This window comes from Sciurus carolinensis, chromosome 12 (genome assembly GCF_902686445.1).
Source record: "Sciurus carolinensis chromosome 12, mSciCar1.2, whole genome shotgun sequence".
NCBI lineage: Eukaryota > Metazoa > Chordata > Mammalia > Rodentia > Sciuridae > Sciurus > Sciurus carolinensis.
This window is the reverse complement of record NC_062224.1, coordinates 9652164-9676609: the sequence shown is the minus strand read 5'-3', so window position 1 is coordinate 9676609 and position 24446 is coordinate 9652164. Positions and strand designations below refer to the sequence as shown.

The following is a 24446-nucleotide window of genomic DNA, read 5'->3' as shown; positions in this document are numbered from 1 at the left end:
ATTTCATTTAGAGAGAAGGTCTTGCTAAGTTGCTGGGGCAGGCTTTGAACTCGCGATCCTCCTGCCTCAGCCTCCCGAGTCACTGGGATTACAGGCATGCACCACCGCACTCAGTTTATATTATTCAACTTAATCTCATACACCCACACTTGCTATTCACCTTCTGTGTTGTTGCCTATTTCAAATGAGATAATCAACAGTGCAACACCAGACAAAGATATTGTGCTCTACGCTCTGCCCAAGATTCCATCCAATGCCCGTTCCTCATCCGTCATTCATGCTTAGTATAAAGTACTTATACTTTTGATGGATTTGTATGAATTTGTATGGCAAAAATATTCAAGCACAACAAATTGGGACCAAAGAGTAGATATGTCTAACTACAAAATCCCTCCCAGTCTTCTGATGCAAAGTTTGAAGCATCTTCAGAATGAGTTCAAAGCCCCGAACCTGCTCTGCTTGACCCAAGAGCAACGCCCAGCACACCTATGCTGAAAGTGTCTTGGCCGGTCTCTGGAAGCCTGGAAGCGCTCAATAGATAGGATACATCTCCTCTAAGAGCTTTCCAGTAAACCAACCCCAGGGCACATGGTAAGACTGGACACAGGCAGCCCTGTGGGTCCCTGCTAGCAGCAGGTGATACTGGGGTCCTGATTTCAAAGCAGAACAAAGGGTTGAGACAATTCTCTAAGAATCGCATGGAAACCAATATTTATTAAGTTTACTTAAAAATTACTTTATTTCCATATTAAAATATAAACTGCAATAACAACTGGCATTAATATTGCACCCTTGAGATAAAGAGAGATGAAAAAGAACTTTGACTTCAGATTAAACACACCTTGCAAGCCTTGCAAGACTATCTTCCCCCAGCTGTGGGGAAACACGGAAGCATACTATAATTCAGAAAAACACATTTTCACACCAGAATTACCCAGGCTGTTTTGTCAGGTATGGGAATGAGCCCTGCGTCACCATGGGGCTCGCTTGAGTCATCCCACTACCACAAACCTGCTCCAGCATGCCTCAGTGCTCGCTCACTACAGTCTACAGGCTGCAGGTCACCACAGCCCAGTGATGACCGTTTCTCTTGAGGCCTCCAGTGAGCTGCAGGGTTCTGCTCTTCCAACGCATGGAACTAAGGAATTGCTGGAAAGAAGTGTCCCCAGCTACAAACCCTGGGACTCATCCCCAGCTCCCCAGACACAAAAGGGTTTCCAGAGCAAGGACAGGTCCATGCCCCAGAGCCTCTTCCTTTAGCAATTCCTTCCAGAAAATTAGAAGAGGCACCCACACACAGCCACTCTTTTCTAGAACATGCCTCTTCCTTCTTCCCTAAGAGCAGGTTGAGAGTTAAGATTTGGAAATTACCGTTTTGTCCCAAGAATGGACCCTCCTTGGCCAGTCCAACCTCCAACATCTGACCAGCCGATTTCTTTGATCTGATAGGCAAACACAGACAGCAAAGTGAGAGATAAAAGGGACTAGGAAAGCTTTTTAAAAACAGCGCTGATTCCTGTACCTTCAATAGGCTGCATTCCCAGGAAGATTTTGAAGCCTTACTAAACTACGCCCTCAGAGTGTTGCTGAGTGAGTCGAGCCACGAAGCGGATGTCTGAGGTCAAACAAGGAATGAGGGACCCAGTGAGAGCACTTTCTCCCTGCCCATAAGGGACTCGCGTCTTACTTAACCCCAGGCACGTGTACTGCTGGGACAGTTTAGCTGGCCAAACTCTCTTGCTGGGAAGTAAGAGAAAATATTTTGGTCCTGAAATCAATAAAGATTAAAAGAAATCTTATAAATTGAAAAAAAAAATAGAAAGAAAAGCACAAGCAGAACACAAATGAGTTGCTAAGCAGTTCAAGCTCCATTACCAGAGGAGTCTAGTAGCTGCAGGAGGAGGACATGCTGGGCTGGACAGAGCGCAGGATGCCCAGTTTCTGCCATGGGTCTGGGGCGTGTTGACTCTAACATGTGCCATGAGGTCTCCAGGCAGAGTGCATTTAAAATAAACATATCACCCCATTTAAGTGTGACTGTCCAAGCCTACGGGCACATAGGTGTGTGTGTGTGTGAGACAGAGAGACTGGGGAGGGGGTGGGGATGGGGGGAGTCCAACATAATGCTGCTGGGAGCCCAAGTTGAAGTTATAAATGCCAGTTTGGAAGGGAGTAATTATTTTTTTTAAATTTGTTCTAATTAGTTATACATGACATTAGAACACACTTTGACACATCATACATGTCATGGTTGAGATGTGGTGTCCCCCAAAAGCTCATGTGTAAGATAACACAAGAATGTTCAGAGGAGAAATGTTTCGGTTATAGTCTTAATTCAATCAGTGAATTAATCCTCTGATAGGGATTAGTGGTAACTAGAGTGGTAGGGTGTGGCTGGAGGAGGTGGGAACTGGGGCGTGGCTTTGGAGTACATATTTGTATCTGGCAAGTAGAGACCTCTCTCTAGGCTTCCTGATCATCATGCGAGCTGCTTTTCTCTGCCACCCTCTCCTGCCATGATGTTCAGCCTCACCTCAAGCCCTCAGGAATGGAGCCTGCTGTCTATGGACGGAGACTTCTGAAACTGTGAGCCCTAAATAAACCTTTTCCCCTTATAGTTGTTCTGGTTGGGTCCTTTAGTCATGGCAGCAACACAGCTGATTAAATAATACCCAAAAGGAGTACGACTTCTCATTCTTCTGGTTTACAGGGTGCAGTGTTACATTGGTTGTGTGATCATACATGCTAATGTCTGATTCCTGTACTACTCTTCCTACTCCCTCGCCCCTCCCCTCCCTCCACTCCCCTCAGTCTAATCCAAAGTACCTCCACTGCCCCTAGCCACTCCCCTCCTTATTGTGAATCAACACCACATATCAGAGAAAACATTCGACTTTGACCTTTGGTTCTCTGGAACTGGCTTAATTCTTTACATAAAGCAAAGAGCAGCTTAATACCAAAAAGTCTTCCCAAAGTCTCAAGAAGAACAATGGCAGAGCAATATGCCCCAAGGACGGCAGGGTTCCTAGTCCCCTCTCTGCTGCAGAGAGAAGCCCCTCTGAACAGGCGCTGTGTGTAGGCTGCCGGATGGAAAGGGAACCGCGGGTGCTCCCCAGGGCTGTCAGGCGACTGCACCGTGTCTCTCTGCCACTCCTGTCTCTCGGGCTGGTGTCTTCTCTTCTGATCTACTCTTACAACAAGGCTTTGGTCTTCCTATTGCTAACAGCCTTGGGGAAATCCTCAAGTTCCATGAAGTCTGCCATCTTGATACTGAAGCCTCCCTGATCCACATCTTAGGCCACACCGCTGCCGACACCTGGCCACAGTGCCTGCCTGCTCACTGGATCTCCCCCACTAGCCTTGCCAAACCTCAGCTCCTCGTATTTCCTTGTAAGCCATGCTTCCCCATGTCCGTAAACTGCAATTCTACCCCTTCCACGGGCTCAGGCCAGAATGGGGTAATTCTTGCCTCCTTTTTTTTCACATCTGCATATATTAAATGAACAAATCCTATGGGCCCTGTCTTAAAAATACATTCAGACCTTTGAAGACGTCTGTCTACAAGGTTGCCACCTTCACCTCTTGCTGAGGTTACAGCAAAAGCCTCCGATCCCCTCCCTGGTGGGGAGGCTTAGGGCTAGGTCTGGGTCAGGGCTGGATATCAGTGCTTCCTGCTGTGCCTCTGAGGAACACCCCGGAGCCTGCAAAAGCCCAGCAGGATGTGCTGCTCCCCTGCTGAAAAGCTTCCCACCTTAGCATTAAAGCGCAGCATAAAAGCCAAGCTTCTTCTTCAGGACTGTCTGCCAACCATGTGGCCCTAGCTTCCTTGCCGTCCCCGCCCTTCCCACCTCTGCCCAGGCAGGCTGGCCACCACCATCCTAGAGCAGCAACACCGCCCCCCACGGGCTTTGCACTTCCTTTCCTCTGCCCGGGATGAACACCCCAGGCCCACAGGAGCCGCTGGCCGATTCCAGACCTTTAGTCCGGGATCCTGTTCTCAGCAGCATCTGCACAGGACCCTCAGGCACATGCCGCGGGGTTCCATCCCTGCTCCATCGCCCTCCTGGGGGCATCTGTTGGGCACTACTTGCCATCTAAGAACCTAGACGGTTCACTAGGTCTGTTCCTCATGTCCCCTCCCTCTTAACTGTGAAGATCACAGAGGAGGGTCTTGTCTACCCTGCCCCCTTGTTTAATTTCACAGTGTAAGAATTTAACAAGAAACAAATAAACAAACACATTTGCTAACTGAGAGAGCAGATCGTCTCCGCCGACGTGGCCGTGGCTGAAGGCATGGGCTCTGCGGTCTCCCCGCCCTGTTTCAGTGCTACACCCCGGGACCCGGGTGGGTTGGTCAACGCGTCTGCGCCTCCATTCCTCACCATGAAAACCGGAACATCGTCTCGGATTCAGAGGAATGCTGAAATGAGCAGGCACATGTAACCCCGAAGGCCACGGACAGCCAAGCACACTGCCTGACAAACGCCTGACGTGACCTGGCCGCCGTCCCCCAGGGCCTTTGCACAGGCCCGGACCTCAACTTGGGAAAGGATTCCCGACAGAAGCTGCCCCTTAAATGAAAACCCACTGTCGTCACCATGTGGCAGAATCCTGGATGACAAAGTCGGAAGGAAGCAGGGGCCTGGCCTCCCTACGTGCTGCGAGAGCGTCCCCTGCCTCGGGCCTCCTGGGAGACTCACCTTGCCCTTGGCGAAGCCATCAAAGCCGTCGTAGATAGCCAGCATCTTGTGGCCGTCGGCGATCCCCACTCGCACGGCGGAGCGCACGGCTGCGTTCATCCCGGCCGCGGGGGCTCCCACGTTGACCACAGCCACATTGCAGTTGCTCTACCAGGAGAGGGCAGGCCGGGTCACCAGGCATGCCGCACACCTTACACCCGGCCCACACCATGCCGGGCACACGCGGGTGACCACATTCCACAGCCGCGTAAAGGCCAGGGTGGGAAGGTCAGTCGCAGAGCTCAAGGACACCCCCAGGGGCCAAGGTCTAAGCTGGGGCCTGTGTGCATGAGGGCAGAAGGGTGTCCAGGCCCTGGGAGGGCTGGGGCCCCACCGGAGGCCAGTCACCTACCTTCTGGATCTGGTCATCGGGCAACTTGATGGCTAGTCGCTTGTAGATGTTCAGGTTGCCCTCGAAGCTCCTAGAAGGCAAAGATGTTGCTGAGTCAGGGCCAAGAACACTGGAAAGCCTGGGGGCAGGGCCACACAGAACGTCCCACCAGATACCCTGCAAATGCCCAAGAGGGGGACCGTGATGTTACACATGTCCTACAGAGTCCTGGAGGGGATCCAAGGGGCTCTCTTTTTCTACTTCAGAAATGGGCTAAGACAAAAGGCATTCTTGGGCTCCTCTGAAATTTCTTTTCAAAATGCAGGCAACATGTCACCTTGTGCCTTAATTGCACTAGGGTCAGAACAACCCTGCTTAAATAAAAGGAAAAAAAGAAAGGAGAATAAAAAATTCTCTTCTCCACCTAGTCATCTAGCTCTTGTGCACACCAGATATTGGAAAAGGATGAGCAAAACCTCTAAGCACATTCTAGACAACCAGGTCCAAGGACTTAAATTCCTAATAAAGCAGAATTTTCTTCAAAATACCTCACCTCCCTCGGAGCCGTACAGCATCTTTAAATCTCCTTTCGTCCATCGCCTTTTGGACATCCTGGGTCTTTAAAAAGAAATGAGAAATGAGAAATAAGGGTGTGTCAAGGTTACTAAGTCCCTGGTCGGGATGGTTGGGGGAAAGGCTCAGTGCCTCCACAGCTGGACCCTCTTAGTCTGACCTTGGCTGACTGGCAGCTCCAAGATTAGGTGAGCTAGGTGGCCAGCTACCCCTGGCACCTAATGCTATGGTTAGCAGTGGGACCCTTGGTGCCCAGCGGTGAGATCAGAGCCCTGGGCTCACCCCACCCAGGCTGCTTCCCAGAAAGAGGAGGAGGTGGACATGCTGATCACGGCCACGAAAGCACAAGGACTTCTCCCCACAAGACCAAGCTGGAGGAATCCAGTCTCTCTGGGAAGGTTCTGAAGATTCCTCAGTTTGATTTTGGTAGGGAAAACAAAAATGTATTCCCCTGCCTCATGGGGGTCCTGTGTATAGGACCTGAGTGTGGTCAGGGGAGGAGGGGGCAGAGGGGCTGGGGCCACACCAGGACAAAGGGCCCCCGAGTGACAGGCTCCAGCAATCCCAGTCAACTTCAGGACCCTGGGAAAGTCGCCCATTTCCCCAAACTTCCATCTCCACATCTGCAGGATCAGGAGAAAACCCCAACCCTTCTCCACTGCTGTCTACGGTTATTAAAACCAGACCTTCAGGAAAACACCAGACAAACTGCAGGGGATCGACGAACGGCTCACTGTGGCCTCGAGAAACACAACCCTGATAGGACGGCTCGAAGAAGGAGCCCAGATTTCTGTGCCACCCTGGCTTCTAGGAGAACAGGCACTGGACACGAGAAAGGCTCAAAATGAACGTGCGGCACGGACTTCAATGCCGTGGCCCTTTCAAGCCGATCACCTCTCACACAGTTCCAGACACTTCCTGTCCTCCCGTCCCCAAGGACATGGACATGAACACGCTTGCACAAACATGCACACATGCACACCTACACACGTGACCACGCACACGCACATACATGCAGATGACCAGCCATGTGGACAGACTTTCTTCGCTCCTGACGGCTTTGGCGAGTACGTTTTTAAGGTGTTTAGGGTTAAGTCCAGGCCCCTGGACTTATATCACTTATCCGGTTCTCTATATCATAACAGACATCCACTGCAGGGTCACTGGAGAAACCTAAGTTACAGTCATGGAAAGACTTTGGAAAAATAGAAGAGCAATTTCTACAGCAGCTAATTCCACTGCCACCTCCTCTACTGAGCAACAGGTTGGAAACTAATAACTCAGGCTTTCTTAATCCAATTTCAGACACCCCCGTGGACCAAAGAGGACGGGTGCATCCCAGAATGTCCCTGGAAGCCATTCCAACGTCCCACCACGGATCTGAATGTCCTCTGGCACGGAAGGCCAGGGGAGGACGGAAGTGGAGAAGGCACAGCGCCGCACCTCCTCCCTGTGAAAGGCTCCCCCGCACGCTCCCGGCAGGGCCACCTGCCTGCACTTGTCTTCCCAGCAGACTGGGGCCCAGGGGCCACCGGGATCCCTGCTGTTGCCAGAGACACTCAAGGACCCCAGCGTACACTGGTTCTTGGTGGCAGACTCATCTTTAGGGGACGTCACTACCAGAGTGCCACAAGGACAGTGACTGGGAAACAAGCAAGGAGAGACTGTGCAGGTTTTATACACTGCGCCGTGAAAACAGAGGTCTGCCGCCATCGCCAACAGGGTGGCGTGGGATCCACGTGTCCAGTAAGGCCATCTAAACCCCTGGTCACAGAATCAGCAGCAGGGCAGCCAGAGGCACCTGCCGGCCAGACAGGCGGCCCCTCTCCATGCCCGCCCACTGCCCCAGCTCACCATCTGCACACACTCCACCAGGGGCAGGCGCACGGCTTGGTTTCCACTCAGCGACACCACGCAGGCCGGGGTATCGGGGGTGGCCTCCAGCAGAGCAACGACCGCCTCCACTCCCATGCGACTGGCCTGGAAATGACATTGGTGACAGTCGAAGACGGCCCAGCATCCTATTCCCACCACCTTGCAGGAGGCACCACGGGCCCGCGGTGACCACGGCAACACTCTCTGCCATTTCTGTGCCCTGGAATGGAGACCCAGCTGGGTGCTCACCTCCCACCCTGCTTGCTCGCCTCTGGTCCACCTCCCTGTAACACCATGACTCCAAGAAAAACTGGCAAGATGACAGCAGGGCAGTCTTAAGAACTGGGGGGACCGGGAAATCCCCCTAGGTGAGCAAGTCTCAAAGGATCTTGAAAATTAGCATGCAGGCTGCTGGCATGTCCGGGGACGAGCTGCCTGCCAACCTTTGAGACAGACAGACAAACCTTTGGAAGTCCAGAAACATTTCTTTCCCAGTGACCTCGTGATTGGCACCTGCTATCCTCACTTACCAAAATCCTGTCGAATGCTGAAGGAGTCCCTCCTCTTTGTACGTGTCCAAGAATAGTCACTCGAGTGTCGAATCCCAGCTGTGTCACCACCAGCTAAAGGGAAAGACTTCCGTTAGAAAGTACCAAACTGTGCAGGTGAGGTGGCCCATGCCTGTAATCCCAGAGGCTCGGGAAGCAGAGGCAGGAGGATTTTGTGAGTTCAAAGCCAGCCTCAGCACCTAGCGAGGCCCTAAGCAATTCAGTGAGACCCTGTATCTATATAAAATACCAAAAAAAAAGGCTGGGGATGTTGCTCAGTGGTAGGTGCCCCTGGGTTCAATCCCCAGTACCAAAAAAAAAACAAAAACAAAAACAGAAAGTACCAAACTGTGATGTGGCACATCAACTCAGTTGTGGTAACAGTTATTGCACTGAGGAAAGATTTCTCTACTCCTTCTTCAAACCTAAAGCCACAGAAGATCATTCCTCAATTCTCTGCCCAAAAGGAATGTTCAGTGGAACAGCTAGCTGATATGTTTTGAAAGAACACTTTTATTATCAAATAAAATGTCTCCCAACTAGCTAATGAATATAACATTGATTTTCCAAAACAACGCTGTCTCAGTAGCTTATATTCCAAGTGTTTATATGTTCTGGAAACGTAAGCATGTCCCCAGTCACCTTCAGTGTGTACAGCTGTGATCTGAATATCAGCCCTGCACCCAGAGGCATGCCGGCCTGGGACATGCAGAGGCGGGACTCCTCTGAGACCCAGCTTCCTCTTCTCTACCAGTAGCAGGGCTGGCTATCTCAAGTCCATGGTCCCTTTTTGGTACAATATTCCATGACCTAATCTTAGTTAGGTGAGGAAGAAAATCTTTGCCCTGATTTTATTGATCACATTTTGTAAATATTGGCCAATGTCTTTCACAGGTATGGGTCAGTGATTTAACACAAGATGTGTGGAGCTGGGACTGAAATCGGTAAGAGAAATGTTTTGCTCATCAGCTGATAATAACTAAGCAAGATAAAGAAATCAACTTGCAAAGCCAGGTCGGCAATGCCTGCGGCCCTGCCTCTTGCTGGAGCCAAGTGTCTGCTGGTATCTGCCCAGAGCCTCCTTTGGCTGCTCTGTCAGAGTGCTGTGGAAATCAGCAAGGGCCAGTCTCAGCCAGCTTCCTGCAACAGCCTGCCAGACCCCGCCCTTCCTCAGGGCCATAAAGACGCAATGACTCATGGCCAAGGTGGCTCATTGAGAATGTGCTCAGCTGACGCTCCAGGTTGGAAGAGGGACTTCTGCTGTTGCCAACAGAGAAGCCCAGGTTAGCCGCCAAGTGGTCAGTCCTGCTCGCCCTCAGAGCGGCTGATGCTCAATAGCTGGAACTTTCTCATCAAAGAACGTGCCTGGCCACTGTATGGTCTCTCCCCATTTCTGCTGGAGCCACACGCCTTGAAGAATATCACTAGAGAACACAAGACATGCTGGCTCTCCAGAACCTGGTCCACTGACGTTAGGAGTCATTAGGAAAATATTTTTAAATATCAGGGGGAAAAAATTAATACCACACAGTGTTCTAGATCAAAACCCTGTCAAGCGTGCTAAGAGCTCCTGCTTTCAGGTACACAACAGAGTAAAATTGAGAAATTATACAAACTTACATCCTTGATTTTCTCAGAGGAAATAGGATTATTTTGGGTATCAATTGCTCCTTCGGCCACAATGATAATATTCAGTCTTTTTTTTCGGGCACGGTTCTAAAGAAACAGAACATTAAAACATTCACATTCTTAATCTGTTTTTGACAACAATAACAAAACCATGGAAGTCTGTCCCAAAGCGAACTGGCCTCTTTGTGGGCAGAAATCCTTGCAAGGAGTGCTTCCCAACGACACCAGATGGAAAAAGGTGCTCCGGGTGATGGCAGGGACGGCTGAGGGTCTCCTGGGAGGGGCCTTTGGGAATTTGGCAGCTTAGGCGACATCGCAAATACTGGTGAGCACGGAACCCCAGCCAGTCAGGGCAGGGGCGGGGTGCCGACTTGCTGACGGACAGACCACAACAGGGAGGTGACAGGCTGCACTCCCCCCAGCTGTGCCCCTGCAAACCATGCCTGTTCTCCTTTACACCCAGGGCTTCCTGCAGCCCCCATGAGCCTCGGGCCCACCCAGCCCACTGGTGTGGGGCCAAGAATCTGTTTCCACTGCCAGGAACAGGACTGTGCACAGGCAGGGAAGTGGACAGGTGGGGCCCAGGTAAGAGAGTGGGAAAGAACACTGCTGCAGTCCAGATCCGGAACGTTCCCCAAATGTCCGTGTGCTGAAGGCCTGGTCCCACCCCATGGCACCAAGGGGAGGTGGTGGGACATTTAGAAGGAGGGGCCTAAGGGAACAAGTAGGTCAATGGAGTTGTGCTCTGGGAGGGAAACTGGGACCTTGTCCCCTCCCCTCTGCCAGGCGGTCCTGACCATGGACTCTGACCTCTGAAACCATGAGCCAAAAATCAACCTTTCCTCCTTTCAAGTTGATTTATTCAGGTACTTGTCACAGCAACAGACATCTGAGTAACACAGATCCGGAACCCAGACAGAGGGCTTGGGCAGCTGTCTCTTAGTGGCCGCTCATGCTGTTTGGACCCTCTCGTTAGTGCTGCTGACTGCACAGTCTTACATACACACTTACAGAGGTTCCGTGAGCCTATAATGAACCAGAACATGTAGGGACCACTCCAGGAGGTAGACTGACTCATTCTCAATGGATCTGTTTCTGTAAGGCCCCAAATTAAAGACCCTCCTGTAGAAAGTGTCAGCCGTCGCTGTGTGGACCCCTGGCTGTTCCTGCAGCCAACCCTGCCAGAACCAGGGTACTACGCTGGGTTGTTCTAACATGGCTCACGCCAACAACAGTGTTACGCTCATATTCTGTTTTCATTCTTGAGGATATGAAATGTGCTATGCTTTGAAGAATCTGCTATGCAGAAGTAACTTCTTAAAGGTCCAAAGATATCAGTGCAGAGTGATTACGTCAGTGCTGCTTAAAAGAGGAAAAGCAGAGATAATGACAATATCCATAAATAACTGGTGTGGCTAAACAACCGTCATCCATAAAACGTACTATTCAGAAGTGATTACAAACAACAGTCCTCAGGACACCTCGGTGAGAAGGCCTCTGTCATTTATGGATCACCTCCTTGTCCTGTGCCTGAATTGGATAAATTAATTCAGTGACTCTGCAAAATCACTAAGGAGTAGTGAGCTGTACCCTCCCAAATTACAGAAGAGAAACTGGATGCAGGAAGGCGAGGTTACTGGCACAAAGCTACCCCGTTCAGTGGGAGAGCCAAGGTTTCAACCTAGGAATTTGGGTGTCTCAGAAAGTTCTTATGAATTTTATATTAAAATGTATACAGCTAGGAGACATTTGGGGGTTTGTTTCCTAGGCTAATTTACCTTCCAAAATATTGGAAAAAATTCTTGCAGTGGAGCATTCGTGTCATTTAGAATAAATGACAGAATGATATCAAGTGTTTCCACACAGATTAGTTTAAACCATCAGTTCTGCCTCTGCCAAAGCCTAAGGGGGATGCCCCTGCCCCTCCTCTGGTCGTACCTGACAGTGCAGTATATAAAATGCAGAATTCAGTGAGATCTGCTCACGAGACAACACAGTTCAATAACCTGCAAATATAGAGTAACTACCTAAAAACAAACGGCCGAACCAAACTTATTGCAGACTTCCTTTCTAACCAGCCTCCCAGAGTCTTCCTTGAAGGGCGTCATTGGACCTGTGGCACACAATGTCACTGAGGATCAGGCCAGGCACGGGAGGAGGACCCACCTGGCCAGGGCCCACTGAGTGTAGAGACCTCAGAAGGAATGGGAATGTCCTGTGTCATGTAACCAACTGCATGTGCCTCAGGGCCCGAGGATGTGCCCGTGAAGAGGAGTGTGACCACACAGCTCATGAAACGCAAGTCCACTGAGGATGCTGCTCACGTGCCCCGCGTCAGAACCAAGGAGCCGGGAACCTCTTCCTCAAGTGGCAATATTTGTACTAAGTCAATTAAGAGCTTGAACTTATAAAAAGGATGCATGATTTCCCCTCGCTACAGTTCAGCTTTAATCAATAGTTTTTAATGCAGGCTCTTGTGTCAAAGCCTTATTGCACATGTGGCCTTTGTCACAGGCACTGTGTATGCACTTGCTGAATACAACTAAAATTGGTCTGTGCCATGGTGCTTGTACAATTTACCTACTGGACAATTAACAATGACTATAAAAATAAGGGAAGGAAGGCAGGCACTGTGGCACACCTGTAATCCCAGTGGCTCAGGAGGCCGAGTCGGGAGGATTGCAGGTTTGAGGCCAGCCTCAGCAACTTAGTCAGACCCTGTTTCAAAATAAAATAAAAGGATATGGGTGTAGCTCAGTGGTAGAGGGCCAATGGGTTCTATCCCCAGCACCACAAAATAGGTGGGGGATTACCCCACACATTGAGATTCTGTCCTAAAAGCTAAGCATGGTCTTAAATAAGACCTCTAATGCCCGAGGCATTAAGCGTTCTTGGAGGCAAACTGGCCACACTAGCAGTCACAGTGGGACAGACAAACATGTAGCTCACTCTGGACAGAGGAAGAAAGAAGCCTGGCTCGCCATAATCAGCAAAGAGGCAAACCCCCAAATCCCACACCGTGGAGAAGGAAATGTCACATACCTGACCCCTGGAGAGGTGAACAAGGGTTGTTCACACTTGGGCACACAGAGGAAAAAGAACAAACAGATTCTCTTTCCAAATCTGGCTTCCTTTAGTAGCCCTGCTCCCATGGAACCTACTCCTCAAACCAGGACCGCTGTCTTGAAAGAAAAGCAGCCCAGTGCTAGCTATTCCTTCATGGCATGATCCTGGGTGACTTCAGGAAGAGACAGGCACGTGGACAGCTCACAGAGGATGATCCTCCACAACAGGCTTTGCTTTGTTTTACGATCAGCAAGTTTTCACTTGTTTAAAAAGCTGTCCAATTTGGAATTCCAGAGGCCTTTACAGATCCTAACTAAAGCAACACGGCCAGAATCCCCAGCCACGCACAGCAAGGTTGCCAGTTACCTCCGAGAGCTTGACGCACATGTTCTCCTCCCAACCCTCTTCTGGTGGAGACTCTGGAAGGAACACCCAGTCCGCTCCACAGGCCAAGGCGCTCACCAAGGCCAAGTACCTACATGGAACAAAATGACGGGATGAACACACTGAGCAGGAGGCTTGCAGCAGGGCTGCCAGGGGCACTCAAGTACTACGACAAGGCCAGACAGACGTCACACTGGACATGAACCAAGAGATGCTGGCTGCTCTGTGAGTCACACGATAGGGGGCTCAAGACACTGCAGGACACAAAAGAAAGGTCCTTTCCACCCAAATCGTGTCTGCAGATACGTACCCACAGTGTCTCCCCATCACTTCCAGGACGAAGGTCCTCTGGTGGCTGCAAAGAGGTAAAGGGAAGATCCAGTCACCACCACTGGAAGAGGACGGAAAGCAGACAGAAAGGTGCTCTGCCCATCAGGTAAGAGTCTGCCACTCACGATGGCAGGCACCCAAACTTTCAAAATATGACTCATTTTCTACAAAAGCAAATGCCACTACAGTGGTATTTCAGACTCTTGTGAGCAGAGGGGCATTAGCAGCAATTGCAGGTCCTAGACGTGTTCTACACCTGTTGCTTGAGCCTAAGACTAACTGACACATCTAGGACATTTGTTCTATGTTCTTTCAAAGGTGGTGACAGTGCTGGGCAAGGTCAGGAACCACGGCTGGACACGTCCCCCATAAACCCAAGAGTATGAGCGCCAGGGATCAGGATCAGCTCTAGAAACTCCCAGAGATTATGGCAAAAGTCATCTGCTCTGGGAAATCCCTCAACCCCGAAGAGACAACGTGGCTTCTCAGTGGCCACCACATTCACACCTGGACTGCAACAGTGGCAAACAGGACGGATACATGCAGACATGGGAGGCCCTGCCCTGGGGCCCTTTCTGAAGTTCCAAATCTCAAGCTTCTCATTCACAAGACGGGAGGCGCTTATCCTACTTTCTATCCACCTGGTTTTCATGAAAAGTGCTTCAGGAACTCTAGGCCACCCTGAAGTGACAGGTAATGCCCTCCCTGAGTCTGGGTGGGCTCAGCTGCGCTGATGCCACTCCGTCCAGACTCTCATCAACTGCAGGTTGGAATCCCAGCGCAAGGCAATGCCGCCTCGCTCTCCAGCAAGCTCACGCGCTCCATCCCTTTGCCTGCCAGCTATTCCCTTCAAGGAACCTTTGGGCAAGGTTTTTGATAACTATTTTGTTTTCCAATTTTTCTCCCACAAATTCATTTTTCTGCTATAATGGTTTTTTTTTTTTTTTTTTTTTTTTTTTTTTTTTTAAAGAAGTAGTTTAAAATTTTAAATGAAAGGTCAACCAGAGAACAACTTTCTTGTGTTGGAAACTTTTCCAGTCCCAAGACCTGCACCAGGATAGCCCTCTGCGGCACCATCTGCAGAGCTGCCACTTCTAAGTGTTGGCACAGGACGTGCCTACAGTCGACACCCCGGGATCCTCTGGGGGCTTTTACCTCTGGGCAGTGGTCATGATGGCGTCAACGACTTCCATAATTCTGTGCAAGGCAGAGTCCGTGCCGATGGTCATGTCTGTGCCGCAGAAGTCGTTGTCGATGGAACCCACCATGCCCACCACGTTAAGGTACGAGTACTTCTGCACGGCCTCTTGACTGATCTTACCTACACCGGAAACAAGCGACACAGGTAAGAGTGGCTCAGGTATGGAGCGGGACGGCCACAGGTGAAGAGAGCAAGGACTCTAGACCCTTCTCTTCATCAGAAATACATGCAACCTCCATCTTTAAGGAAAGAAAAGCCAGACAGAGACAAAGTCATCACAGAAGTGCGAGCAGTCATTTGGTACTTAACAAGAGCACTGAAGTAAATAGACCCACATGCTGCAATCAGTACGTCTAAACATCCATGTTACCCAGCAATGGCTTTGGAGAATGACGCCACTGTGAACGGGGTGACGTCGCCATCTCAGAATTCAACACTGAGAAACTTACGCCAGCTTCACGTTGATTTCTCAAAAGCTCCACAGGGAGCGAGTCAGTTGGTGGGTACCTACCTACCTAACGCCCTCCGGATGGGCACGCCTGATCAGGCGGTTCTGCATAAAATAAATGAGAAGGCCAAAGGAGCAGGGGCAGGCTTTGGCCTGGACTCGTGGCCACTGTTCCTACTCTGGGCTACCAACAGAGCTTGTTAGATCAGCTCAAGCAGACGGAGGATACCGTGAGGGCCTCGCGCTTCCGGCCTGGTGGTGATGCTCCACTCCTAAGCACAAACGTGAGCACAAACGCTGGACCTCACCTTTGCATTTTTCATACAGTGGCTCTTAGCCTGAGCAATACACTGTCGCATTTTATGTCCCAGGTATCATATAATGTCAACTTGGAGAGAGAGAAAGCTACAAGATGCACAGGGTTCTCAGAAGTCCCTTCCTAGGTAGCATCGAAGGTGGCAAAGGATAACAAAATGGCAGATCATCGTCGTCTGACCTCCTGCAACAGCTCAGGTATAAAGTGACCCCGAGAGCCAGTGGGGTATACCATGACGGTTCAAAGTGTAGGAGCTGGTGTGGGCCCCAGCCACTCCCGCAGCTGTGTGGCTTCCCCTATACCCTCTGCCTTCTCATCTGTAAAATGGAGATAAGTTACAAACTGATCTCAGACAGTTGTTGTGAGAATTCCACCATAGGGCTACCTATGTAAAAGGCTGACTGCTGCCTGGCACACAGTAGGGCTACCATCATTACCATTGTTATTTGAGAAACAATCTTAAACACTGAAACGACGAGCTATAAAAAGTGCCTCAATGATGCTAAAACTACGTAGCTACAGCTAAGAGGTTCATATGGCTAAAAGGACTCATAAATGTGTGCAAATGCTATTTGTCAATCATACACAAAACAAAACTTTTACAAAGGCAAAAAGTTTGCATTTCAAAGCTCACTTAAAGGCTAGGGAGGAATGGGGAAAGCAGAAGCCCCAGAGACCAGCATGAGCGGACAGGGAAATGTACCATTCTTGGCCAACTCCTCCAGCAGTTCGCTCCACTCCTTTCGGAAGATGTTGGCCCCCGTGAGGCTTCCGTCTCCACCGATCACGCACAGGTTGGTAATGCCCCGCTGGATCAAGTTACTAGCAGCCTGTAAGCGACCTTCTCGAGTGCGAAAGGCTTTGCAACGGGCACTGCCAATAATCGTCCCACCCTGGAAAAGATAAAGTCACGTGTATTGATCTCCTTTCAACTAGAGAGAACGCCAGATGGATCAGCACATGTGCAGGGCGATGAACAGACGCAGGACTTTCAAGGTACGCGTTCCTCATTTGCATCTCTTGTCAGTCCACTGTGAGAGTGTGTGACTTTCCCATCTTTAGTCCCATACTGGAATTCTGTGGGGAAGGACACAGGTGTCATGCCCAGGAGTGGCCAAGAAGGTGTGGAGTTGAAGACAAACAGCAGCCGTGGACCAAGTATGCACAGTACTTGAGTCTGCGGTGTCACCACCACCGTCAGGCAGGCCTGTGTGGAAGCTGTACCCACAGCAGGGGAGCGTGACCGGGTGCACAGAGTGGAATGTGGCCACCAGAGGGTCGTCAGCTGAGGCCTGAGGAGCACACTCCCACAGCTGTGTGGCTTCCCCTATAACCTCTGCCTTCTCCTCTGTAAAATGGGGATAAGTTACAAACCTTCTCGGGCCGCTTCCAGGTGACCCAAGGCTCCTTCCCTTAGTCAGGTCTCACCACAGGTTCAAGCAACACCAACAGGAACCGGAGAAACAGAGGCTGGTTTTTGCTTTATATCCATCCACCCCTTTAGAGGCTAAATCTTGAGAAAATTTAAATCTGATCCCTCAAACTTCCAAGAGACATAAATCATAACTTCTCACACTTGGTTGTTAAAAAAAACTAAGGACAGATGGCTTGTAGCATTGGAGAAATGCAAGAGTCCTCTACATAATGAATGCAATTATGAAACTCTAGTTGGACCTGCTGCCTCAAGTGTCTCTTGGTGCTTAGGAACAGTGCCATCTCCCAACTGCATGGACTTCAGTCGGGAGACAATTTACTGAAGATTCGCGTGCTCACAAGCTTTTTGTATTTGTCTGGACACCCAGAGAGTGCATTGCATAACTTATGTCAATTTATGAAGACTTATTTTAAACCATAAAAATGCATGTGCTTTTTTTACATTAAAATTGCCACCATTTAATTGGTCAAAGCACTATGAGAAATTTTCCAGCTTTGAAACCTATTTTACTAACAGCACCAAGAGTGATCCTGGGCTCACGATGCTAGTACCCAGTGTTACTGGGACAGCATACAAGCTGGCTCCACAGAGGCAGGCCTGGGGTGGGAGGTCCAGAGGTCAGAGCAGGGTAAGCTGGCTCTTTGACTGGACTTTGACTTGACAGAGAGCAGCTGGGAGATCATGCGGCATTTTACACCTGGAAGAAATACCAAGAAAAAACCCAGAAATACCAAGGTTGGAGAGAGAGAGATGGACAGAGCCTGGGAATGAAATCAGGCGCCATTCTGACACTTGTCCATACCCTCCAACAGAGTGAGCACATTCCCCCTTTTCCTGCCTCAGTCGCAAGGGCAGAATGGAGATGTTCTTCTCCGTGTAATTCAGCCGACGCAGCCTGAGTCTTGAGAATACTGTTCTATCTAATCATTGATGGCTGTCAACAGTCCCTTCCTTCACTTTCTGTCCAGGCACAGCTGAGCTAGGTGCAGACCGAGTCGTTGGCCAGCATTATAATGTACGTCCCACCAGCAGCTTCCCAGTGAATGTGCTGGTCTGGTTTCTATTCAAAAGTCCTCGAAATGAGTCACACATCAGTCTGCACGTTGTAAAAACCCAAACCACACATTAGAAGCATTTCATGAAGTCTATTCCTTCCACGTAATCTCTTTCTCAACTGACTTGGGGCCTGCATCGAGCAGAAATGGTCCAGGAAGGTTTTAGGCATAAAATCGTTGGGCAGGTTTCTTTTAAACTCAGAGGAAGCAACTGTTCCCCCTGCAGTGGCAACTGCTTCTACCTTGCACACCACACAGAAATCAGCCCTGCCTGATCCAGACCCGAAGAGTGATGCAGTGTCCCCATTAAAGCCACAGCCCTCGGGGCTGCCAGGCTTTGTCATATCTAGTGGCAAGGGACATGCAAAAACCTAACGGGCACAGAGATTTGACACTGAATACGCAGCACCAAAGCACCAAAGTCGCCTCAACTGTAGTCTCATCGAAAAGAAAAACAAAAATCGAGTTGCCAGGCCACGGGAAAACAGGCAATGACACACTCAGTATTGCAAGCATACTTCCTGGGTTTGCATTATGAAGAGCTTTTTATTTTTTTACAATTTAATTAAATGGCAAATTAATAATGCTTTCTTTCCTTGTAAGAAAATAATGCAAGTCAGCACATTCATGTGCTTTCAGTGTTACTGAGGCCCAAATGTAAAAGGTTTCCAACCACAGCAGTTACTCAGAGAGACAGTGGGGTACCTACCACTTGTAGGATGCTGGATACGCTCTCCCAGTTGGCTTCCACAATGTTGGAGCCTCCGTCCACCATGCCTTGGTAGCCCTGGGTGAGGAAATACATGCATTTTTAAAAATGGGTCCAAGTTTGCAGTAACATTCATTGATCCATACATGACACAAAATGGAACCACAAATAGCCATGAACATAGCTTCCCCCTCACACAAAGGTTAGAAGACAGCATGATGCTTGTGTTGGATGGAAGTATTACTCTATAGTGAAGCCTCTTAAGTTTACTCTTTTAATAATGGAAACATTTTCCCAGACTCATCCAAAGAGAATGACAAGGAGTAAAGTGCATTCCCTACTAATCCCTGGTTCTTAGGTTGGAAGAGGGACACACTTAGCCCAAGTGTTCATAGTTTGACACAAACTCACACACAAATTGTTCACCAACACATCGCACGTGTGAAAACATCTTGTCAGGGTCTCGACCAAGGCTCTCCAGCTGTTTAGAGATCTATCAATTTTTTTTTTTTTTAAAGCACAGCTGAATAATAATTCAACCTGATTTTTCAATTAGTAACATTTTACTGCTTACATCTCCAAGTATACCGTGACACACATTTTAAAAAGTGACATATTTTCCAAAAATAAACTGATTATTTTACACAAAGAAAATAAAAAGTAAAAAAGAATGACTCGATTAGCAATTAGTATAGCATTCAAAGGTCTCTCTTCATTGTACACATGTGGTAAGTTGCTAGGAAATGACTCATTCTTCAATTTGCAAAGTCATCACGCAGATGTAACATTAGAAAAATAACTGCTAACTGCAGTTTTAAGTTGTCTTTACTAAAAGGAGAGGTTACTAAATTGAAGGTCTAATTTAACCAAATGTATGATAATGTACAAATTCAGATGAGATTTTTTCTAATGAAATCTTCCTAGAAGCTACTTACTTATTTTAACATAGCAAAATATTTTCTACAATTTCCTTTTGGAGTTTGTCTGCCAAGCTAATTCTATGACTCACATAAGAAAAACAAACCACAATACCTTTAAGACCATGCTTAGCTATTGACCAGAAAAAAAACATTATCTGTCTTGTGGAGGGTCATGCCACATTTTACACCTGGAAAGATATACCAAGAAAAAACCCAGAAATATCAAGGTTGGAGAGATAAATGGACAGAGCCCTGGGAATGAAATCAGGCGCCATTCCAACACTCACCCATACCCTCCAACAGAGTGACCACTTCCTCTTTTCCTGCCTCAGTCACAAGGGCAGAATGGAGATGTTCTAGTTCGTAAGTGGAACCTGAGACACCTGTGGCTGGCCGTGTCCAAGCCACTGTCCTACAAAGGTTTTAATGCAAGGCACTTGCTCACGTCTAAGCACACGCCGCAGACTCTGAAGTCATTTAAACTTCTATGAAACCTTTTGAGCAATGTCAGAATAAGTATTAGTAACCTCCTGACTGACTGCTTAGGAGACAGTGCTTTATTTAGAGGTAGTTTGGGCCAGTATTTTTGGGCATTTGGTTAGTCTGCCATAAATGGAATAAGAACTGGTCCAGCTATAGGTGGCTTTCTCTTCTAAGAAAAAACATATATATTTTTTAAAAATTAAAGGCCCAGAAGGAAATTACAGTCTGGTGTTTTAGCAAAATTCCTTTTTCTTCCAGAAATTCTGTCCAATTCATCCGTGCATCTTAGTTGGGTGGAGCTTGTTTTTCCAATCCAATTTCCTGAATTCATCAGTCAATAACTGACTGAACAGCAAACATTCCAGCCACCAGTGAAAAACAAGCTGCTGAAAATGATGCACTTTGAAAGTATTTTTCTAGATGCCGTTACAACTGACTTCCTGTGGATGTAGTTATTGCATTCAAACATTTATCCATGGGCTTTGCGTCTTCTGGGTATAAACATTTTTTGTTTGTTTCCTACAGTAGTACTAGGACGCCTCTAGTTTATTTCTGAATAAACTAAAGCATTTCACTTACAGATCTTGAGTGAGCACAGAGGGGCTCTGCATGGCTGTATGAGCTACGTAATGGCTACGCAGTCTTATGTTGCTCAAGTCCAGTGCTCGATAAAAGAGGCAGCAGAAAGTTCTCTGCCAATGGTTTTTAAAGTTGAGGGTCATGACTTTCTTTTTTCCATAGGGGATGCATATGCAGAACGTGAGATTGGAGAGTTTCTCCCCACGTGCTCCCCTTTCCACTAGCGAGCTAAAGCAATGCTCTTGTCCAGAGACCTGAACAGTCATCCCATAAAAGTGTGCACATTGATTTAATCACTGTATGGAAAATTCCAGAAAAGAAGCCTTAGGAAATGTCCTTGGTAAGACTCAGCTCTAAAATAGGTTGAACAGGGCCAATCATTATGCAGTCCTGTACTTGGCACTTTGAAAAACCAGTAATATGGTAATGCATTTTATTTAGCCCTCCAGCACTATTAGAGTCCTTTAAGTCCAAGCTAACAGTCCAACCTCAGTGGTCAAGCTGACAGCACAGTAGGATAAGACGGGTCACCTTCCTCCCTGAGAGAGGCTATCTCACATCTCAGAGGGGGCTCCCCTAGCCCCACAGTGACAAAGGCGGCAGTGGAAGTGATAGAGGCAGGGGCAGGAGCTGATGCTCATTTGCAATTTAAAAATGCTAACTGTGTGGAGATTGGCTGAAGCTCCCTGCGACCTGGAACGTGACATTGTGGCCTTGGGAACATGGCAGAGGTAAATCACACTTGAAGAATTTACCATAAGAGCTGGCATACAGCAAGCATTCAATGAAAGAAAATGCTCCTTCCTGTAATTACGACTATTTCCCAGGATGCGCACTGGCCAGTGTTCCAGTGGAAAAGTAAGGCATTCGGCGGAGACCTAGGTCACATAAACCACTTTTTTGTGAACCAATTTTAACAACTGAAGCAATGCAGTAATGGTGTTAGTGCAAGGACGGCCCCTGGCAGACGGTGGTGGGAAGCAGAGGCACAGGAGGCACTGCGGAGCGACACACCAACCAGGCGTCTCGGCACTACGGTCACCTTCCAGCAGACGTGGTGGCCAAGCAGCTTTGGCTTCCATGACATTAAAAAAGAGACAGTTACATTTAAAAGCTCAAAGAGACATGCCTGAATAACACAGGAGAAGCATGTTTGGAATCTTCAGCATTGCTGCGGGGGGAGGTCAGAGTCAGGAATGGGAGGGGTGAGGGGGGGCACAGCCATGTCCCCCCGGGTCAGCACGGCCAAGGCCGGGCGTCCTGCTTCACCAGCCACATTCCAAGAGCACGGGGATTATCTGGATCACAACGTATCTACAGAGAAGTCACTTCCGGACCCTTACTCCAACGGCAGGTCAGCCCGAGAGCTGAGGCTGGAGAGGGGCCACCAGCACTTCTGAGCGAAGCAGGGCAGGAGCCTGGGAAAGGCCCTGGAGAGTCGTCACAGGGCGGCATGGCTCACCCCTCAACACTGAGCAGCAGGGTGGCGCTTCCTATCCAAGAAGACAGCGCTTCCTCTGGCCAGGAGGGGGACTCCATTAGGAAAGAGAAAATGACACCAATCTATGGACTAAAACTTCTTTCTTAGTCTATCAAGTCAAGTCACAGGCTCAGGGCCCGAAAGGAGACACCACGTCTACGTGCTGATGATTCAGGCTCAGGGCGGAAGGCCAATCCAGTGAACCTGGGTCTTCAGAGAGGAGTTGGAGGCTACAGTGGAAGGGGGGACCCTGAGCCCTTGCAGCCATGGGGAGGGGCAGCAGCTGCCACCACAGCAGCTCTGGAGACCACAGGATTACCTGTCCATGCCGTTCTGTTACCCCTTATTCTGTTACTGTAAGAAGGATTTATAACACGCCAGACATTTAGGATCTGCTCTTTTTAATCACAGTAAGATCAGCAGTGACAGAATGACTCCTAGCCTTTATTTCAGGGTGCGGACAAGGAGAGACAAGCTCTGATAGTATTTACAAATGAGTGTTCATGAGCATCGGACTAGTTTCTTTTGAAGATGAGAGATTTTTTGGGTCTCATATTTTATGGTTCTTTTTAAATATGCGAAATAGCTTTTAACAACAGGATGCCTGTAATCCCAGTGGCTGAGGCAGGGGGATGGCGAGTTCAAAGCCAGCCTCAGCAAAAGTGAGGTGCTAAGCAACTCGGTGAGACCCTGTCTTTAAATAAAATACAAACTAGGGCTGGGGATGTAGCTCACTGGTTGAGTGCCCATGAGTTCAATCCCCAGTAACCCCCCCCAAAAATAAATAATTCCCAAAATAAACAAACGAAACCAGGATATTAAGCCCACCTATAACTCAAGGAAACAGTCATTTCTACAGGGTCTTCTGCAGTCACAGTAGCTGTCTGGGGCAGCCAAGTGACACTCCCTACTTGATGTCACCCACCCTAACCAGGGCAGCCGAGTGGACAGAGTTGGCCACAAAGAATTGTTGTTCTTACATCACCAAGAAACCAAAGGCTTTTATATGTCTTTAAGGAAAAACCCTTGCTTAAGAGGAAAAACAAGGAAGACTAGGTAGAGAAGAACGGGTTAACCCGCCAGCCCTCCCCGTCTCTCCAGCACGGAGCCCAAGGGCTTCGCATGCACCACACGTAGGCCTGGCCCGGATTTACAGGTCTGCAAGCCGCAGCCAGATAGAACAGCTCAGGCTAATCCAGTGCCAGGCTTTTACCAGAAATGCCAGTGCTTTCCCGTGAATACACTCCAGTGAATACACGTCCTCTACCAGAGAGGAAAAAAAGAACCTTTAATTGAAGCCTTTCGTAATTACCTGTTTAACTGTTTTAGTCTGATGGTAACCTACAAAGCTGTAGGAATATTCAGAAACTAGACTAAAAAACACGAACAAATGCGGTAAAATACTAAGTGGTACCAAAACCAGAAAAACGCTCTTCTAAATTTGAGCCCAAATATGTCAGGAACGGTGGTCCCCAATGAGGGTGGTTTTGCCAAGGGAACATTTACCTACGTCTGAAGGCATTTTTGAGTGTCATGACTGCTGGGTGGGGGTGCTCCTGGCATTTGTCGGTCAGGACGGGATGCTGCTGGATCTCCGGCAGTGTGCCCCTCCCAGAATTCCCCAGTCCCGAATGCCACAGAGCTGAGGTCAAGAAAGAAGCTCCAACAACGTGTGGAGCTCAGGGAGAAGGCACGTGGAGCCATGATTTCCAGCAGGTCTATAAAAAGATCAGAGGCAGTCCCCGATGCTGTGCCTGGCCACAAACAGCCCCCCTGCGCTAGTGCAGGGCCCTTCCACGTGCAGCGAGCCTCTGCACTGGACAGATGAAGACATGGGATTAAGAGCTAATTTACTCATGGAGCCGCCAAGGCGCTCGCCAGAGGTCCACAATCCTTTACCCAAACTCTGAGCGGCAGACCAAAATTCAGAAGACACTGGATTTTAGCAAGCAGTAGGGACATTATTGCTTGTGTCACCTGGGGCCTCGGGAGCATGCATCTCCTCAAACCCACCCCTATAGACCTGGGATTCTGCAGAGTGAGGGACAAATCTCAGTGGGTGAGGGAGCCAGGATTTATAGGTGGCCTTAGAGGTCAGCTACATGTAAGATTTTAAATCTATAATAGAGAGAACACGATGCTCCAAACTGATCCAAGTAGAGACATTTATTGCTACTGAGCAAAGAACCTGCTCTGTGTGCCAAGGCCCTCTGGTCTGAGGATCTGCTTCCAGTGTGCGCCAACCAAGGCAAGGCAGATATGGAGGACCATGTTCCTGTAGGGATATAAACAACAGAGCTCTTCCGCTGAGACTGACCTTTTTGTAGGGGGGTGGTAGGAGTATC

The 24446-nt window shown here is 48.9% G+C and overlaps 1 protein-coding gene across 2 annotated transcripts in view; it reads right to left on the bottom strand.

The window, feature by feature from the left end:
- Pfkp (phosphofructokinase, platelet) overlaps positions 1 to 24446 on the bottom strand; it is a 59240-nt gene that overhangs the window by 18580 nt on the left and 16214 nt on the right. For both annotated transcript variants that reach the window (XM_047520376.1, XM_047520375.1), the window contains exons 3-14: positions 18640 to 18717; positions 16144 to 16333; positions 14631 to 14796; positions 13456 to 13500; positions 13128 to 13236; positions 9687 to 9782; positions 8049 to 8141; positions 7498 to 7623; positions 5624 to 5688; positions 5092 to 5161; positions 4701 to 4847; positions 1372 to 1442 (exon numbers count right to left, since the gene is read on the bottom strand). In XM_047520376.1, the coding sequence (XP_047376332.1) occupies positions 1372 to 1442; positions 4701 to 4847; positions 5092 to 5161; positions 5624 to 5688; positions 7498 to 7623; positions 8049 to 8141; positions 9687 to 9782; positions 13128 to 13236; positions 13456 to 13500; positions 14631 to 14796; positions 16144 to 16333; positions 18640 to 18717 (1256 nt within the window). The remainder of the gene's footprint in view (positions 1 to 1371; positions 1443 to 4700; positions 4848 to 5091; positions 5162 to 5623; positions 5689 to 7497; positions 7624 to 8048; positions 8142 to 9686; positions 9783 to 13127; positions 13237 to 13455; positions 13501 to 14630; positions 14797 to 16143; positions 16334 to 18639; positions 18718 to 24446) is intronic.